This window comes from Rhamphochromis sp. 'chilingali', assembly GCF_963969265.1.
Source record: "Rhamphochromis sp. 'chilingali' genome assembly, chromosome: 6".
Lineage (NCBI taxonomy): Eukaryota > Metazoa > Chordata > Actinopteri > Cichliformes > Cichlidae > Rhamphochromis > Rhamphochromis sp. 'chilingali'.
Window position 1 is genome coordinate 22,103,294 of NC_137933.1, and position 20,307 is coordinate 22,123,600.

At 42.4% G+C, this 20,307-nt stretch overlaps 1 protein-coding gene across 3 annotated transcripts in view; it reads right to left on the reverse strand.

Moving 5' to 3' along the window:
- Window positions 1-20,307, reverse strand: part of dennd2b (DENN domain containing 2B) — a 55,810-nt gene that overhangs the window by 16,146 nt on the left and 19,357 nt on the right. For 2 of the 3 annotated variants that reach the window (XM_080884706.1, XM_080884705.1), the window contains exons 3-12: window positions 14,385-15,662; window positions 12,866-13,011; window positions 6,701-6,822; window positions 5,280-5,495; window positions 4,800-4,896; window positions 4,587-4,631; window positions 4,289-4,473; window positions 3,444-3,553; window positions 2,892-2,961; window positions 518-595 (exon numbers count right to left, since the gene is read on the reverse strand). In XM_080884706.1, the coding sequence (XP_080740832.1) occupies window positions 518-595; window positions 2,892-2,961; window positions 3,444-3,553; window positions 4,289-4,473; window positions 4,587-4,631; window positions 4,800-4,896; window positions 5,280-5,495; window positions 6,701-6,822; window positions 12,866-13,011; window positions 14,385-15,662 (2,347 nt within the window). Of the gene's footprint in view, window positions 1-517; window positions 596-2,891; window positions 2,962-3,443; window positions 3,554-4,288; window positions 4,474-4,586; window positions 4,632-4,799; window positions 4,897-5,279; window positions 5,496-6,700; window positions 6,823-12,865; window positions 13,012-14,384; window positions 15,663-20,307 lie in introns of those variants that run through there. The other variant, XM_080884707.1, reaches the window with a different exon arrangement.

A 20,307-nucleotide genomic window follows, 5' to 3' on the forward strand; every position in this document is an offset into this window, starting at 1 on the left:
ACTGATAGTGTGTGAATACTTCATCAATATGGGGAAGTTATTCTACTTTTACTCAGTTACTGCAGTCTCATTGGGCAACTATATATATATGCACCATATCCTTAAAACATTCAACAGTCTGGGTTGAAATAATAAAGGAATCAGATAAGGCTGAAAGAGTCACACAGAGTGACTGCTCTGTTCTGCGTTAGCACCAGTGAGAAAAAAGCAAGAGAAACAATTACTCTGGGAAATCAGAGGGTTACAAAAAAAGGAAAAGAAGCTGAAACAAGCCTTACTGACAAACAAGCGTTCGGCACAAGGTCTGCTGAAAGTCATTTCCTTCAGCTATGAGACAGGTTAACCACAGCTACAGCACCGCATGCAGAAATTTGGCTTTTTGTGTGTGTGTGTGTGTGTGTGTGTGTGTGTGTGTGTGTGTGTGTGTGTGTGTGTGTGTGTGTGTGTGTGTGTGTGTGTGTGTGTGTGTGTGTGTGCATTTACTGTGTGTGTGGCTAGAGGACAAGACTGAACTCACTGTAGAGAACAAGTCAAAACAGCCCAGCCTGCTGATGACACAGTACACCTCAGGAAGGCGAGGTCCTTTCCCAGTCGGCTGCAAGAGAAAAAAGAATAAACTCTTTACCAGAAGAGACCCATTCAGAGATATCCTTAAAAAAATGATAACTATAAATGCACTTGAAGAAAGGGCTTAGCAAGGTAGCCCTATACCCAGTGCTGTCCAAAAGTCTGGAGTGACACCTCTTTTCTTTATATTTTACTTCCAAGGAAACACATTTTTTAAAGTGGTCTTGAGCAATAGTTCTTGAGGGTTTCTTGGCTGTTTTGAGCCCAGTCCTGATGATCTTCACAGGAATATTTGTTTTTGCTTGTTAAGACACTTAACACTGACCTATGAATCATTCACGCATAAACAAGGAACCTAAACTCAAGGGATGCACCAGTGTTGTGTCCTCACATCATAGAAAACAAAGAATCAACTTTAGACATTTTGTTACTTGCAGCCTGTCACAAAAACACAAAAACATTTGTTCACATTTCTTTAGTTCATTCTATTAAAGAAAACGCCAAAAATAACTAAATTTAAAAAGCAGCCGTGGCTCTGTCATGGTTTTGGGCTGCACTTCAGCCAGCGGTGTTGCTGGAATTAATTACAAAAGGACAGAAAAGTACCATCAGATTTTGATCTGTCAAGCAATGATCCTAAACACGCTGCATACCTGGATAGAAAAACACACGACTTAACATAATCAGTCACGATTGGCCTCCCCTGAGTAAGAACCTCTACGTTATTGAAGAGTAATCCAACAAGGGGCGATTCAAGACTTCCAAACACTACTGTATATAATTACAAATACATAAAGGGACCATAAAACTACACGGATGATAACGTGAAGATAAGTTGCTTAAATGTTGTATGTGAAGTCTTTGACTCAATCTGTCATCTGAGGTGAAAGTCTTTCATGCGGATAAACATAGGTGGTTTATCTGCTCTGTCTGATCCTATCTGCTGTCCTCTGTGCGCTCAAATAGAAACACCGGGGGCACAGACACTTAAAAACACGGACACAAATGAACACAGGCCACACAGACGAATCCACTTGTCCATATTAGGAATACAATTTTCTCCTCTAGTTTCTCCTCTGCCTTTCCAAATGGATGATTAAATCAACTATGTGGAGCTTGATTCAAGTCCTCAGGAATGCTCGCCTGCTGCCAACTGCTGGACAGACAGCGGGGAGGAAACAAAGTTACTGGAGAGAGCAGCTCACCTCTCTTCCCCATCTCCCTATCTGTCTCTGTCAACCGTCATTAAAACCTGCTTCCATCAAAAACAATCTCAGATCAACAAAGCGGATCATGCATAAGAAAACACTTTGCTGATCTAAAATTTACCAAGAAATCTAAACAGCACACACGCTCCTGGTAAGCGTCTGAGACCGTGCATGCTGCGTGCACGCTTTTTTTTCTTTCGTTTTTAAAGGCAAACGGCAAACAAAAATCGCCAGCACATTAGCAGAATCCCACACAGTCATGCTCTCCACCCGCAAGCTAAATGGGAGGCTCAACGAAACACTTCAAAGCATTCGCCAGCCTAATTACGGAGAGGAAATGCTCCAGAATGACAATGTTTGGATTTTTCATGGTTTCTTTTTGTCTTGCCTCGCTCGAGAAACCGTTGTTAAATTCAATGAGTCAGTCCTAGACTCATTGAATTGAATAGACCCATTTCTGTAATATACTTACATATCTATACTATTGCTAATATATATTGTAATATATCTATATCACTAAAGCACTTCTGGATGGATGCAAACTGCATTTCGTTGCTCTGTTCCTGTGCATGTGCAATGACAATAAAGTTGAATTCTATTCTATTCTATTCTAACTGGGTTTTTATCTTCAATTATTATATTTTACAACATTTTCATGGGCTTTTTATGACTGCGTTCTATCTTTTAAGGCAATATTTCTTCCCAAGTGTATTCAATTTAAAATGCAACAGAGCTACACATTTCATTAAACATATACTTATTCAATTACTGTATTTTGTAGCCACTGAAATCTCACCTGTGTAGTTTGGGTGTTGTTGCTCTGCTAACACTATTTAAAGTATTTACTGGGCACACACACATGCTGCTCAGCTGCTGTAACAGTAAGTGCGATAATCTTTGTCCGCATCTATTTTTTCAAGCGTTTCACACCCTGTTTAGTTTTTCATGTTTTATTTTTGACATTATTATTCTTAGCGATTTCTTTCCTTTTCGGACAAAGCACACGGTCACATCAGCAGCGCCACAGGAAACTACACCGAGTGTTCAAATAAAAGCGTCTGTCACAACAAACAGGGGCTCAGCGGGGTGTGAACAGGGAGATGAACAGCGGCTTACCAGCAGGCGCCTGCAGTACCCAAACCTCCTGCTGCCGTCCTCCCCAGTCAACATGAAGGAGAAGGTCTCGCTGAGGCCAAAAACAAATATATGCACATGAGGAGCAACGCAAAGACACAGAGTCGTGAACACAACGGCAGATACTTGTGATAAAACAGAGCATGATTGTATTGGGCCTGGCTTGGTTATACATTCAAACGGTGCAGCAGGTGGAGTGCACAGATAAAAGGGTGGAGGTGTGTGAAAGATTATCATCATTATTATATTGTTGTTGATTAAATAAAGTACAGTATCATTTATTATCAGTTATAACGTCCACTGTGGCTTTGGGTTTAGTAAAAATCCACCTTTTAGAGAACGGAGCCAAATGGAAAAACTTTTAACATGCATGAGACGTCATTTCAGAAGCTGAGGTATTCAGCAGAGGAAAACCTAAACCTCGCCTTAGAGGGTGAGGTGGATGTGAAATTTCTATAGTTTCTGTTTTTTCTGTTGCCCAACAGACAGGAAAGGAAAGGAATTTGACACTGTGTGGAAGACTGCTGGACGTACCTGCTGTACTCTGAGACCGGACTCCAGTCTTTGGCATCTGGGAAACAGAACTGGGGAATGGCTTTGAGCCTCTGTTCTGCCTCCCTCATCTGCTTGGTGGGCCTATCCAGCTGTGAGGTGAGGAGAGTATTCCAGTCAGCTCATCCTCCTTCACATAACTCTGTCATCCTTTATTAAAATCCCCCATGGATGACCTACAAATGACCAGACTAACTTTTCTCCTGTTCAAGGTTAAACTCCCTCATGTCCTCTCTAATTCAACTACACAGAGAGTGCTCTCTGGCCGTGTGAGATTAACTTCTCCCAGTGTACACGTCAGCTGAGAAGTAATTAGAGAAATACTCTTTCAGGGTTTTTCCTGTGGCGTGAATGGATCCTGGTTATTTTAAATTATAAACAGACCTACAGGGCTTTAATTTATAAGCTGTAATAACCCGCACAACTTCAAACAGCCTGCAGGGTCAAATGTGAAAAAAGTGTTTCAAGGCTCAAAATGGGGGGAAATTTTAGAAACCCTCTACAAGATCTTTTAATAGTAAGAATAATATCATTGCAGTAACTGCTTTTATAAGTCACGTAATAATAACACTCAGGAGGTTCTGAACTATTTATGCTTTGGAAACCATTCAGTGGTGACATATCTGTGCACAGTTTGTGATTTCTAAAAACCTAGTGACGTCGGTTAAGGAATTTTATGGTCACTGACACGATAGACTTGATTTTTTTTTCAATTTCTTTGCTTGTTTGCTTTGTTTCAAAGCAATTTGCACTCTCTGCGTTCTTGCTACGCCCCACGTAAAAGTTGTCAGAGGTGACCAGCAGCAGGACCCAGTTGCGGCTTTTACCTTGGGGAATTGGTAGGTGACCTCTGGGGAGTAGGAGTTCTTGGTGGGTTTCTTTTTCAGAGAAACAACCACAAAGTACTCAAAGAGTTCTCTCTCCTGCCACTCGATGAGCTGCAGCTCCAGCGTTCGATAGCTCGGGGCTCGTCGCAGGATGGACTGTAACTTTAATAACCTCTGGGTGTGAGCTGAGAAACATAATACACGCAAAATTGTCAGTTTTTTGTAGAGAATGAAATCTGAGGCTACAGCAGGTCAGTCAATTAAACAGAAGGTATCTGAAAAATGTGCGCTCGCTAACCTTTGAACCTGTCGTCCGAGTCGCTCTCGCTCTCGCTGTTGTCGTCTGGAGACACACAGAGAAAAGGGGTCTTTATGGGTCAGGGTGCTTCTTCACAAACATGTGTTTATGTCACAAAAGGGACACAGAGGGAACGCTACGTGGGTGGCTGAGATACAAATATTTACTCGCTTATCTGGCCAGAAGATGAAGGGGAATATAGAGAAGCAATACCTCTCAGAGATGCAGTCTCAACATTGGACATGGAAAGCTTCTTCAACCTCTTCTTCCCACGTTTAGTGCAGTAAATGGAGTTGATCCTCTGGACCAGCTGTAGACGGAGGAAGGAGGAAATTCTATCAGGAACTTAAGGTTTTGTTTCTCTTGAGCCTAAGTATAGGAAGCAGAGATGTGCACGGCCAAAGCTAACAGTGTGAAATACAGTACATGTGTGTTAAAGGGTGCAGACAAATACAACAGAAAGGCATTAAGGGGAGTTCTTGAGAAAAAGGCAAATTTAAACAGTGATTACACGCACCAAGGCACTCTATCTTAAAACATCTATTCCAAACTGTGGAATTACAAGTGATCCAGAGCTCCACTGACTCTGACTGAAACCTGAGACGGCCTGTGAAGCGGGAACACAGAGTGAACACGGTCGGAGCTCTGCGAGGACTTAGTGTAGGTGTTTTTGTACAATTTCGCAGTGTGTACCTTGGGGATCCTCCAGTGCCTGTGTGAGGGCAGGGTATCGGTTGTGCTACAGAGGCTATCATCCAGCAGGCCGCAAGGTGAGGGCGATACACCAATCTGGGGGAGAAGCAGCATTTCGTCGTGGCTGTAGCGTTTGGTCAGCTGCGACATCCGATGGCTTTTCCTGTCGCTCGGAGCAGGCAAGTGAAGGGACTGACTGCTGGGCTTGGAAGGCAGCTAGTTACAGAGAAAAGAAAGCAGCAGGTTTGGTACCTTTCATTCACTTGTAATAACACTTAGCTTTAAGCAATATCTTTATATATCAGTTACATTGCGCAGTGATCTGCCTTCCTAGTTTTTCATTTCCTGTCATAAAGAGGTATGGCCAGAATTGGCCTCTAATATGGCCTGCTCGACAGCTTTGGAAAGAGCCTGAATTTTGGACTTCAATGACAGAAATTTCCATTTTTTCATAGAAATCTGTCATTTTAATGGTGGTTTCAGAGTACAAAGGGGGAAAAGGACATATTCTGTCAATTAACAAGAATTTTTATTTGATTTTATTTTCTGTTTAATAATTACAGGACAGTCTGTGCAATGAGCTACAAGAACATTTTCGGTAATTGTAACAGTGTTTTCTTACAATTTGAACCCAGTGTGGTGCTGACTGATTTTATTTTTTCATTTACTATAACAACGTTTCTTTATTATGTAGAAAAACTGACAAGTAATTCAATTCAGTTTTATTTATATAAGACCAAATCACAACAACAGTTCCCTTAAGGCACTTTATATTTTAAGTTGACCCTACAATAACATAACAATAACATTTATTTTTTAAATTGCACTTATTTTTCTTTTATTAAAATATACCAGGAATTAAATGTGTAGATTAATAGCTTTGCACTGACAGAAAGGTCAGTTGCACCGGTCCGTATGTGGGCCACAATGCTTTAATGTGTTAGTGTCAATGCAAACAAAACATTAAAGCATTTAAGCAGGAGAATACGATTTATTGTGAAGCAGTCACAGGGAGTGGCGTTCAAAGGAACAACTTAAAAAAGCATGTCCATCTTCAAAGCAGGGGTTTTTCCTGTACATGTGATAACTTGAAACGTTTGTCATCTTCTCAGCGCTACTCTGGAAATGACTGACTTCTCTGATGGACTTCTCTATCAAAAGTAGCGGTTCAAACAGTGTTTACAGCAGCGTTAAACAATGCTTGTTGTTACCACATGTACCCCTTTTGTCCCTTCTACTTTACATAGTGTGAGGCATGTGCCAGGCAATGAAGTGAGCAGACTAAATCAGCAGATGGCCCTTTCTGTAAACATCGCAAGGTCTAAACACGTCAAGCTGTTTGCTGGAGTGACTCAAATGAGGTGTGAGATTCTTTAAAAGACGTTATCCAGGTTTCATCCGTGACACCCCGAAAGGGTTACCTGAGGCGGAGAGTTCAGCTTCCTGTCCATGACGGACCAAGAGCGGTTGTTCTCCAACAGACGAGACGTACGGCCCAAACTCCGCCGCTTCAGGTCGACGTCCTCATATGGATTCTCCTTCTCTGTGGGAATAAAGTGAGTGTTCACGATAGAAGTACAGCTGGCAACAGTTTGTGTAAGCAGGCCGTTTCTGAGAGAGGACAGATGAGGCCGAGGGGTCAAAGAGGGTAAATAGAAGGCGATTAAAGGTGTCAGAGGTCCAAGAAAGCCTCCCTAGGTTATTTCAAAAAGGGATGAGTGATGAAAGGTAAGTCAAAGGACATTCACAGCCGACTCAAGTTAATTCCCAACTGAGTCACTGTCCAGATATGCAAACTGTAGTGAGAGAGCAAAAGAAGAGTACATCATGAGTTCCACAAAGACCTTTCCAATAACCACTGGTTCTTTCAAGTATACATCAGCTAAGTATATCATTTTATGTTTGTTTTTTGCATAAGACAATCTAATAAGGCATCTGACAAACAAGAGTTCAGGTCTCATTTGGCAAATTATTTTAGGCCTGCAATAAGCATAGATTTTGCTACCGCTCCATAGTTGTCCTTCAGTCACTAAATGATGGCAGGAAAGCAAAGAGCATGAACATTACAGAGCATAGCATGGCTCTCGCTGATGTCACCTGGCAGGGGACCAACTTCAATAAAGACAGAACTTGTGTAACACCACAGTCCGTGTCTATTCAGACATGTGCTCTGAGAATAGCTTTTTGGCAGGGTCTGAAAAAGGTTGTGAGAAAGAGAAGAAACCACGGCGAAGAACAAAAAACAGAGCCAGATGGCGTCGAAATGCATGAAGGGAACTTTTAAAAGAAAGAAAATCAGTGTTATCTGGCAACAGAAGTGCATCTGGTAGCTGTGTTTTAAAGGAAAACCCGGTGAACCCTCCAACAATGAGAGTTTTTTAAGCACCTAACTTAAAAAAATGCTTGCATAGCTTCGTTCAGTTACCTATTTTTAGGTTAATGATTTAACCTGGACACACACATCCATGCACAGACAATGTACACTGGATGGGGAGCTTCGGGGCGTTATGTTGTGTCATGCAGTCAATTAGTTGAGTGGAGTTATTTTTATGTGCATCATTAAAGCTGCGGGGCAGAATCAGAGGGCTCAGTCTGACCCCACATTGTGCCGCTGCGCCATTAAACCGAAGCTATACTGTAATGAGAGCCTGCTGGGAAAATCATATGTCTCTATAGCTGCTCATGCACTGGAGGGTACTAATCTGCTGCTCTGATTACAAACATCAGGATCTCTCCCTAACACACTCCCAGACACGCAGCATTACGCAGGGAGGGGACACACCTCAGCTGCACACTGTGATTGTACACACGCACAATAGACGCTCTGGGCAGGGCGAGGCTCAGAGCAAACTACACCAACAATGTCAGGATCAATTTACCCTCTAAAGTGGCGATCTTGTACCAATGCTCAACCACTGAAACAAAACTACATCAGGGACGGACGCTATAGAAGAACCTCTGGCAGGACCGCAAACCGTACAGCGCCTCCGTCACGAAGACAGTCTCTCCCGTGACCACGCCGGCGACGTTTTGTGGCAGAATGTACAGTATTTCAGGCACCATAACAAAATTACAGCTTGCTTTATGTGTCTAAGGTGCATCTGTTTAATCGCTCGTTACACGTAGCAGACAGTCGCCCAGATTCATTCATTCACAGTGGGGTAAGAGCAGACAGCTGAATCATTGTGTCAGTGGTGCAAAGGGTGTGATTCATCAGCTTGTAAACAGATCAATCACCGGCACACCATTTATCAGCTACACTGGTTAAAAGCACTTACACGGTTCCCTGATGTCACAATATATCATGCAATCGTAGTAACACTGTAGCGCAGGTCAAAAAAGGCCAGCGATCTTAAGATAAACACCTAACATCAAGCACAAGTGCCAACTGACAACAAGTGAGTGGGCGTCCTTCCAAGAAAGTCAAAGAAGTCAAAGTTCTCATGGGAAAGAAAAACATTTATTTATTTATTTAATTCTTTTCATTTCTTGCATAGTCAGTGTTCATGTATTTTCATCCGACATGAAAAAGAGACCTCACATCTGGGAACCATCGCAGCGCTTTGTTTTATAGGGTCTTTTTTCTAGCCAGCGTTACCAGGGTACTTCCTCAGGTTAAGAGGAACTTTGAGTGATGCAGGTATACTGTAATTGGCTAAAAATCTGAATGTAGCTATTTAGAGAGCAACTCTTAAAGATGAGATGGAGTCCAGACTTTAATAAAGGGAAATAAGATGCAATCTTGATTAAATATAAAACTCTGCACTCACAGTTCCCTTCGGTTTGCTAGTGGGCATCCACCCCATGCAGCAATGTGGGGAGAAAATGAAGACGCTGACCACAACAAGAGGTGACGCTGAGCTACCAACCACTGGCCTGCATTACATCAGCCTCAAGAGTTTGTTGAGGGGCGAATACAATCAGAATAAAGGCTTGGAAGGAATTTGGAACACAGGGACATCCCCAGTGGGTACTTACCCACAGGTACTCCCCAGAAATTGTTTCGTCTGAAAGCAGCTTTAATGTCAGCTTGCTTTGCATTTGATTTTTATAATTACAAATAGCAAAGAGAAAAACGTGTCAAGAGCAAATATGAAACACATTATGGGAGACCTAGACTATATATATATATATATATATAATCTAAACATCAGCAAAAGGGTTTTTTTCCTGTTTCTTTCCGTACATGCTTACTTGTTGAGTTCAGAGAATATACGGGAGGTTGTTGTTCTTTGTAAAAGATGGCTGTACCGTGTAATAAGATACACAAAAACCCTCATTTCCTACCAGCGTGGCTGCTTCTCAAATGAAACTTTAGTTTGAAAGCTTTTGTTTGAGCACTTCAACTCGAAGACAACATCTCTGTCGAGAACAGGCAAAGATCGGGAAAAGTGCGTCTCCAACCCGCAAACTCTCACCCTCACAGTGCCGGATGAACAATAGGAGCTTTGTTGCGAGTCACATGAAAATCCGTCATGACTTGACGCTCTATCTCAGACCGCTGCACATCCTCAGCCAAAAAGAAAAAAAGAAAAAAAACAGAAGAAGAAGGAGAAGAAGAAGTGCACTGACTGGGAAAAAATGGTTATGCTTGTATATTTAAAACATCCTACCCTTATTTAGTCATCACTGAGCGTTTATAATAAAAATATTGCAGAGTGTGTAAACTGTTTGGGGATTTTTTGGGGGTTTTTTTGTTTTTTTGCACAAGTTTCATCATGAGCTTGCACATCGCACTGACACATTTTCACTGCATTAAATATGTACCGAGGGAGTTGGCAGCTGAACTGGGCAAAGGGCCTGGGGTCATTTGCTAGTGGAAAGGAATTTTGGCTCCTCGACGCGTCCAGCATTTCATACACAAATTATCTCAGACAACAAACCAATGATTTGACTTCTCTCCGGCGAGAAACGCTTCATGAAAATGTAAGAAAATGATGCTTAGCAATTTTTTTAAAAAGCAAATCTGTGACCACACAAAAAATTCCATCCTTACTCTAACATTTGGTGAACTGCCACTTACTGATTACTGATTACATCTATCTGCATCAATAAAGGCATTTCACTGTGGGAGTTCCCACTGCTCCTCTTCGCCCTGCTGATGCCGGATAGCAGAGTGAAAATGCAGATACCCAGTCGATCTCTACAATAAAATTCAACCCGTGCAGCCACATGTTATCCATTAATCTTATTTTCAGGCTCAGTGCTCACTGACTGCTCCCACAGTGGGATTTGTTTTCCACACCCCACACATTTCTACATGAAGCAAAAGCGAAAAGGGGGTGGGCCACCATGCTTATTACAACTTTAAGAGTCACTAAAACATCCGACTTTGTCTGCCAAAGCTTCTGTTACAATCAGACTAATGATATGCATTCAGCACCCACTTTATTAGGTACACCTTGCCAGTACGAGTTTGGAGCCTCTTTCACCTTCAGACCTGCCTTAATTCTTCATGTGATAGAGTCAACAAGGTGCTGGAAACATTTCTCTGAGATTTTATTCCATATTCACATGACAGTATCACACATTTGCGGCAAATTTATCGGCCACACATGAATCTCCCGTTCCACCCCATCCCAAAGGTGCTCTTTTGGATTGAGATCTGGTGAGTGTGAGGGGAATTTGAGTACGGTGAACTCATTTTCACATTCAAGAAACCAGATTGAGGGGATTTGAGTTTTGTGACATGGTGAGTTATCCTGCTGGAAGCAACCACGGTCAGCATCAATACTCCAGTAGACTGTCTTGCTCTGTTGATACTAAGGCTACGTTCACACTGCAGGCGAAAGCGCATCAAATCCGATTTTTTTGACCCTATGCGACCCATATCCGATCATGGTATGACAGTGTGAACGGCACAAATCCCATATTTTCAAATCCGATCTGGGTCACTTTCGTATGTGGTACTGAATCCGATACATATCTGATGTTTTAGAAAGCAACTGCTGTTTGAACGGTCATGTCGCATTAAATCCGTCTTTTACGTCACTGACACAAGACAGACGCCAATTATCAGCGCTCGAGAAGACATCGTGAACGCTTCCTGTCCATCCAGTGTAGATGTTAGTGAAACTGTTGGGAAGACAACGTGAACATTTTATTTGTACTGTATAATCTGCAGATTCTGACAGAAATCTGCAACTATCCTTTGAAGCACAGCTCCTCTCTAAAACAGCAATAAGGATCATTACTTATCATAACTTAAAGCAAAAATTGGGAAACATAAAGTCCGAAGTCTTTATTTTAAGGACCATCAGTCAAACAATATTGTTTGCTCTGGGTCTAAACAGAGTGCGTTGTGTGTGACGTCTTCTTTTGCGCATGCGGGCCGCTTTAATTGAGCATTAAGACCTGCAGTGTGAACGTAGCCTAAGAGGTCCAAAGTGTGCCAAGAAAATATCCCCCACACATTACATCACCAGAAGCAGCCTGAATTGATCCAAGGCAGGGTGGATCCATGCTTTCATGTTGTTTATGCCAAATTGTGAGCCTACCATCTGAATGCAGCAGCAGACATTTAGAATCATTATACCAAGAACCATTTTTCCACTTTTCTATTGCCCAATTTTAGCGAGCCTGTGCCAACTGTATCCTTAGTTTCCTGTTATTAGCTGACAGGAGTGGTTCCCAGCCTGGTCTTCTGCTGCTGTAGCCCATCTGCTTCAAGGTTCAATGTGCTGTGTATTCAGAGATGCGGTTATATATAAATTTCTGTTACCTTCCTGTCAAATTAAAACAGTCTGGACAAAAATCTTCTCTGATTTTTGGCATCAAGAAGGCATTTTCACACAGAGAACTGCTGCTCACTGGATATTTTTGTCTTTTTCGGACCACTCTCTGTAAATCATAGAGATGGTTGTGTGGGAAATCCCAGTAGGTCAGCAGTTTGTCAAAAACTCAGACCAGCCTGTCTGGCACCGGCAACCGCGCCTCGTTCAGAGTCACTTAAATCACCTTTTATCTCCATTCTGATGCTCAATTTGAACTTGAGCAGATTGTCTTGGCTATGTCTACAGATCTAAATGCATCGAGTTGCTCTCACGTGATTGGCTGATTATATATTCGCGTAAATGAGCAGTTAAGCAGGTGTACCTAATAAAGTGGCCAACAAGTGTAACTAGTGGAGCTAAAACTTTTTCACATGATTTGGGTGTCCTTGCCTTTGATTTCCTTTATAGTACCTGTATCATTATATGTTTGGAGCAAACCGATTTGAAGATTATAATTAATGCCTCAGCTGTCACATTACTCTTTGTATTTCCTTCATAATTCATATGTAACCAGACACCTGTTGTAAAAAAAAATTACCATGGACAACTTCCCTAAAGACCAAGATTGCGTATAAATTGCCTTTTGTTGTCTCAACATAAGTTCAAAATACAAAAATATTCAGTTTACTATCACAGAGGAATAGAAAACATGAAAAATAAATGCAAATTCAAGACACAAGAACCAGAAAAATGTTGTATGTCTTACTTTGAAAGGTGACTTATACAGTAATACAAATTACAGATCAACGATCTGAAGATCAGTTAATGTTTACATCTTGTCTTGTTTACAGTGTACTGAGCCAGTGTGCTTACCTACTATGTCCTCATAGGCATTCTCCTCTAAAGTGCTTTTGGAATTGGGTCGGCTCCGTGCGTCTGTGGTCAGTCCGCCATTCTCCGTGGGCGAGGACGGATATGAAGACGGCAAGCTGGCAGCATCCTCCGACTCACACGACTCTCTAGAAGAAGATAAACAATTTGAAACAGACCAAGGTGCTGAGGCAAAATTACAAGGAGGACAAGTCAACACGAGCCAGTGTCTTACTCAGAGCATGTCAACACGTGATAGAGGACAGAAAAAGTGCAGGTTGTATTAAAATATAATCCAGACAGCTGGCTCTACTTCTAAAATGCACTACTTGTCATCTGGAAGAACAGAAACAGGTGGTTAAAACACTCCTAGTGCTGATAAGCGCATTAAAGTCAGCGTTTGTCCTTTAAAAAAAACCCTAAATCAGAAGAATTAATGTTGAAATAAAAGGATCATGCTCCGATCACCGAAAAATTCTAGATAAGTCCAAAGTAAACATGCAGATATCTTACTATTCCTGCGTGTTGTCTGCACAGTGTAAAGCACATGCCACATGTCGAAGCACTGCACAAACTGTTAGCGGAGCTACATCGGCGCAGGGATCTACAGTACGGTCAAGTCGCACCATCGACAGCTTGTGGCTATAAGCTCGGTCTGAAATTGCTTGAACCACAGGAATGTTAAACACAGAGTCACAGGGATGAATGTTTAAGGATTTCATGCCCGTTTCACACACGGGGATGATCTGGACAGGCCCGACGCTCACAAAAAACAACTGAGGACTTCTGATAAAGAGGATTATGAAAGAGTTATAGGAGCAGACCTTTTTTATGGGCCTGCATACATTTCTGGATAGGATCTGGCATTTCAAATCCTCTGTCAAAGTATTATTTTTCAGTGGCAACCTTAACAGCTGATTCAAGAGCTAAAACAAACTCAGGACGTGCAGCAACCTTGCAAACGGACACACTGATGAGAAGCCTGTTGAGCTTCATCATCAGCGAAGCAATTAGCCATAATGAACAAGCCTAATTTCTCACAAGGCAGTCAAACATGTTTGATGAGTTATCCTCTTAAAGGAGATGAAGCCAGAAACTAGGTCCAATGCCAAATTATAACATACCACAGAAGTTTGTCATTTAAACTGTCAAGTTTGCAGAGTTTATTAATGTACAGACTGGGAATGGTAAATGTGCAGTTAATTCAAAATCTGTAAACTACCTGTATAGCTCCAAGATGCTTTTTAAAATATTTCTGGGGATGTTACATGTGGTATGCATGTAGTTGGAATATGCAAGATCCACAAAATATTACGTTTTTATTACACTGTAAGTGCATGCCAGGTTTCATACTTTCTCCCTAGCCCTTCAAAAACTTCCTGTTTTAAAGTGGTTCGTCCTGTTCACTCAAAACTCCAGACTGTAATAATAAAGCATCGTATTGTGTGGTAATGTACAAGTTTCCTGTGCTTATACTTGTGTGATTACAGACACAAAAGCAGGCATTTGATTTTTGCCTCACCTGTCCCGGATTCTGATGGGGGCACTTCCTTCGGTCTTTGCCGTTCGTGTCGTGCTGGGTGCAGGGGTCGAGGGCAGCGGCGGCGGAGACTCAGAGGCTCTGTCTGGAGGTAGTCCATTGGTCGACGATGCACCCTTCTGGTCTCGATTGGCGTCGTATTCAAAAGTGCGTTTGGGTTTAGGTAAGGGGTTGACTGGTGTGCTAACAGAGTTCTTTTGGCTCGGTGGTTCTGGGCTCTCGGACCTGGCTGAGCTCACACTAAACCTTTGTCTGAGTTTAGAGAGCTTGTCGGGCACCAAAGCGGTGTCCGGTTCAGTGTTCACTGAACAAATGCTGCTGCGCTTACTGGTACATGTGCTGTCCAGGTCGTCCCCTATCACAAAAGACTTTTGTCTCGTCTTATCCGGCGCGTAGCAGTTACTCAGGTAACGTGGAGGGGGTGGGCTGGGATTCTCCTTAAGGGCTTGCTCGATCTTTTGTATCCTGTTGAGGACCGCTGACGTCTCTTTGCGAGTAGACAGGGAGCGCACGAACGGTCCCGTAGAGTCTGTCTTGCCGATCCTTTTCTGGAAACGTCCGTTTTTGTCTGGAAATCCTTCCTCCTCCTCCGTCTCTGTGAAGGAGCATTCAGAGAATGCCGTGCTCATCCTGCGAACCCCCTTAAAGTCAAAAGTCTTCTCGCTGCAGGGAGAAGACAGCAGGCTCGGGCAGCCCTCGCTACTCCCTATGCGCTCCCCTCCTCTTTTGTCCAGACACAAGCTCATCCTAGGCAGAGACACCCTTCTGCACTCCCATTCTGAGATCTTCTTGCGGATTGTGGCAGGAGGGACACCTGTTGCTGAAGAGGTGAGAGAGAGGGCGCGCTTGTGGCCTTGGTAAGAGGAAGGTCCCAGTGAGAGCGTGCTCCAGCTCAGTGTCCTACCATTAAGTCCATCTCCTGGAGCGAGATCCCCTTCTTTCTCCTTCTGCTCCTGGGCGCCCTGACTTTCCTGACAGGACTTGGTTTGAGCTGGAGGCTTGTAGATGGAAAGCCTGTTCTCCAGGCAGCTGATGCTCTTTGACTTGGTTAGACGCCCCTGGCAGTCAGGCTCACTTGGGAGAGATGCACCGCTGCACAGGCTAGCTGTCTTGTTATTCCATCCACCGCGTAGCAGAAACCTGCCGTCAGTTCTGACGTACCTGCTCTGCTTACCAGAGTTCTCACTGTCGCTGAGGAGCGGCTGCTGGCTCTGCCGCTGGCTGGCAGAGAGAGCAGGACACGGTGATGTAGACTGGCACCTGAAACAAGGCGGAGAGAAGTGTGAAGAAAATTTACATTTAAAAAAAATATTTCAGACTGACAGATGGTAACAAACCAGTGTCATAAAAGGTGCCAACAAGTCCGCGTGCAAATGTGGAACAGATGGGAGAAAACTGTAAAGAATCAGCCGAAAGATTTGAAATCATTTCCGAGATCAAAGACAGCATGAAAACCTGAGCCACGTATTTAGAATAACCACACTAAAGTATTCTGTCTTTGGCAGCGCGGGATTCAAATACAGGCCAAAGGAAATACAGACTACATTAAAACGCCACTGCGGATTTTTCCACATAATCAAAAAAAACTTGAGGAGAATCAGTTTGGACCTCACACAGAAAGGAGCATGCCAAGCGAGATTTATCTTACCTGTGAAAGTCTCGCTGCTCCGCTCAGGTGCACAAAACTTTTGCTGATCCTTGCAGCTAAGTGGTACTAGGTGCTACTGTGTTCTCGCACTTACTGCAGACTCTGCAACCGTTTACCTCACACACACTATCACACACACACACCTTTTCTCACGGTGCTCACCCGCTTTAAGATTTCCACAGAGTGCCAAATTTTCCACTTAACAGCAGTTTAACCTACCACTCATAGCACATCAGGAGCTTTGTCATGAGCTGAAAGGTGACTAACTCTTGTGAAAGTGAAGTGTTGGGAAGATCTGATGTCATAGCCATGGTTAGAATAACAAGAGCTATGGGAGGAGGAAGCTGAGGGCTGTGGACTATGATCCAACAATGCAGGTTGGGACAGATCCGACTTCACGCCTATCTGCCCATCCCTGGTTTCACTCTTCCTACTCCAGGGTGGAGAAACTTATACAAAAGCTGGGGGCTTGGTTGCTGAAGCCATGGAGGATGCATCTCATCTTACTTGCTTTGAAGGTGTACTGTATGAGAAATGAAGACATGACCTCACATCTGCAGAGTTTTAATGGTAGTTTCCAGAGTTACTCTGGAGTAAACTGAATGATTAATAACACTAACACTATTTTCATCATAAGGCTGAAATGTCAGTGGAGACAAAGGAAATATGACCAAATATGATTCTATAGTCCTTTAAAAGCAGGATCCCACTGACATCTGGTCCTTCACAATTTACAGTAATTCTCATGTTTTAATATATGAGGATAAGCAGCCCCTATTCAATTTAATTTAATTCAATTCAATTCCATTTTGTTTACAGCGCCAAATCACAACAACAGACCCTGTAGATCCTACGATAATACATACAGAGAAAACCCCCTATGTGCAAGCACATTGGCAACAGTGGGAAGGAAAAACTCCCTTTAAACAGGAAGAAACCTCCAGCAGAACCAGTATCAGGGAGGGGCGGCCATCTGCCGCGACCGGTTGGGGTGAGAGAAGGAAGACAGGATAAAAGACCTGCTGTGGGAGAGAGCCACAGATTAATAACAAATGTGATTCAATGCAGAGAGGTCTATATTAACACGTACTGGGTGGGAATGGTGAATGAAGAAGAAATACTTAATGCATCATGGGAATCTCCCAGCAGCCTACACCTATTGCAGCATAACTAAGGGAGGATTCAGGGTCACCTGGTCCAGCCCTAACTATATGCTTTAGCAAAAATGAAAGTTTGAAGCCTAATCTTAAAAGTAGAGATAGTGTCTGTCTCCCGAATCCAAACTTAAAGCTGGTCCCATTCTACTTTTAAATACTCTAGGAACAACAAAGTAGGCCTGCAGAGCGAGAGCGAACTGCTCTAATAGGGTGATATGGTACTACAAGGTCATTGAGATAAGATGGGGCCTGAATATTTAAGACCTTGTATGTGAGGAGCAGGATTTTGAGTTCACTTCTGGATTCAACAGGAAGCCAATGAAGGGAGTTTTTAGGACACCCTGATAATAATGAATTACAGTAGTCCAGCCTAGAAGTAATAAATACATTTTCAGCGTCAGTCTGAGACAGGACATTTCAAATTTTAGAGATACTGCGCAAAAAAAAGAAAGCAGTCCTACATATTTGTTTAATATATGCATTGAAGGACATGTGCTGGTCAAAAATGACTCCAAGGTTCCTCACAGTGTTACAGGAGGCCGAGGTAATGCCATCCAGAGTAAGATCTGGTAAAAATTGCATTTCCAAGATTTTTAGGGCTGAGTACAGAAACCTCAGTTTTATCTGAATTTAGAAGCAGAAAATTAGAGGTCATCCAGGTCTTTATGTCTTTAAGACATTCCTGCAGTTCCTGCAATTGGTGTGTATTATCTGGCTTCATGGATAGATAAAGGCTGGTGTCATCTGCATGGCAGTGAAAATGTATGTATGCTATGCCAGCGATGATACTACCTAAGGGAAACTACCTATATTAGGTGGTTTCCGAAAAAACTGCAGTAGTAATGCAAAAACAAAGTGAGGTCCAAAAGCCTGCACTGTCCAAAAGCCTCGAGCCACCCCTCATTGCCTCATATTTTGTTTCCAATGATCCGGACATTCTGGGAACTTTTAAAGTGGTCTTGAGTGATAGCTCTCCAGGCTTTCTTGAGGTCTTTTTAATTTTTCCTGTGGACATTGGTTACTTTTTTCCAGTCCTTGTACCTAACAACTTTCAGAAAAATGCTTTTATTTTGTTAAGCTACTTAACACTGACCTGTGAATCATTCAAGCATAAAGAACGCACCTAACTCAAGAATGTTATGACTACACCTAAGAGAAAACTTAGTAAACAACCAATTTTATATTGTGTCTTTAGGCACATTGTTACAAGTAGCCTGTCACAAAAACACATCATTTGTTCCCATTTCTTTAGTTGAGTCAACAAAAAATACCAACAATTACAGTTTGACAAATATAAAATAGTATTTATACACCAACAAGGGGATTCCCAGAGAGCTTTTAGCCACAAACTTGCATTTCTCAGCATGCTGTGTATTTTCCTAAAAAAATTGAGGAAACTTGGCAACTGGAGGACAAAAGAAGCAGCAGTCCTAAAAAAACAACAACAGATGAACAGTATCTCAAAGTCATGTGCTGAAGAAATAAGGAAAAAATCCATCAAAGGCCTAACACAGGACCTGAGCGATACATCTGGCCCTTCAGTTGATTCATCTACTGTTCAGCAAAGCCTCACCAGAAATGGTCTCAGTAGAGGGATGGCCGTCAATTAAAGAATTCTTAATGAAGGTAAACAGCCAGAAAAGGCTGGGGTATGCCATACACAAGAACTGGACTGAAAACAAGAGGCAACAAGTCTTACAGGTTGGGGATCTTCTCAAAATTGACTGAATAGTAATGAATGCAAAAAAGTACCATCAGATTTTGAGCCACCAAATGGAAGCATCTGTCTGGCAAAGGATCCATTTTTCAGCATGACAATGAACCCAAACCCACTGCCGGTGTAGTATAAGAATATCTGGATAAATTGGCCTCCCCAGAGCCCGGACCTCTATATTAATGAAGCAATGTGGAGTCATCTTGACAGAGAACAGAAAAACGGCAGCAAAATACAAAGATGAGCTTTGAATGTCCTTCAAGAAGCCTGGAGAACTATTCCTGAGGACAACTGAAAGAAATTACAAGAAACCTTGCCTATGTTGAAGAATAAAGGTTATCATACCAAACACTGACTTTCAAGATTGTTGGAAATATAAAACCTCTGTTTTTGTCATATATATTGTATTCCCATGTATGCTTGCACATTTGTGCACCTATTATGTCTGCACCTATTTCCCAAACCAAAAAAAAAGCCAAATAGACCCCATGGTTTCATGAATACAATCCTTTTAAAGCACTGATGTTAATCAGCAGTCAGCATGTGTTGCAGTGTTTCAGTGGGGAGCTGTTGAAAAGAATTTGTCTGGGAAATTAAATTCCTACTGCTTTCCTGGCAAAACTCCGATCATAAATTCTGCCAAGGACTACGTCTGCCACAGGAACCTAGTGAGGGAACAGCATCTCTGAAGCTAAGTATCAACTGGAATGTTTTAGTAGCAACCAGACCAAACACTCAACAATGCAATCCTAATACCACTAGCAGTGCAGTTTATTGAGTTAATCATGACACTATTCATTTTCTCCCTGGGGTTTTACTTTGGGAAAGATTGGAAGTGCTGTGTTTCCATGCCTAACAATGATTCCACAATGTGACAGTAAACAAGCAAAAACAAGATGATCTGGGAGAAAACACTCACGCTGGCTTCATGCTGGGCTTTCAGAACATCTTAAAGAGAGAACGCAGCATAATTGTGCACAAACTGCTGTGTCTTCACTCTGACATGTCTGAACTGATTTTCACCCCTCATCCAAGAGGCTTTTTCAGTTCTAACACGAAAAGATGTCCCAGGTATTTAAACCCTAGTGGAGAAAGTCCCAGGAGGTGCTTGTTGACCCACTATTAATCATGTGTGCATCGTATGCACAGCTCTCGTCCCACAGCATTTCATTCAGGCTGAGGTCATTGTAACCCTTGATTTTATTCTTTTTCAGCCATTCTATTGTCAATTTGCTGCTGTGTTTGGGATCCTTGCGCAGTTGCATGACTTAATTTGGGCCAAGCTTTAGCTGTCCAACAGATGGCTTCACGTTTAACTCTAGAATACTTTGGTATGCACAGGAGTTCATGGATGACTCAGTGACTGCAAGGTGCCCAGGTCCTGTC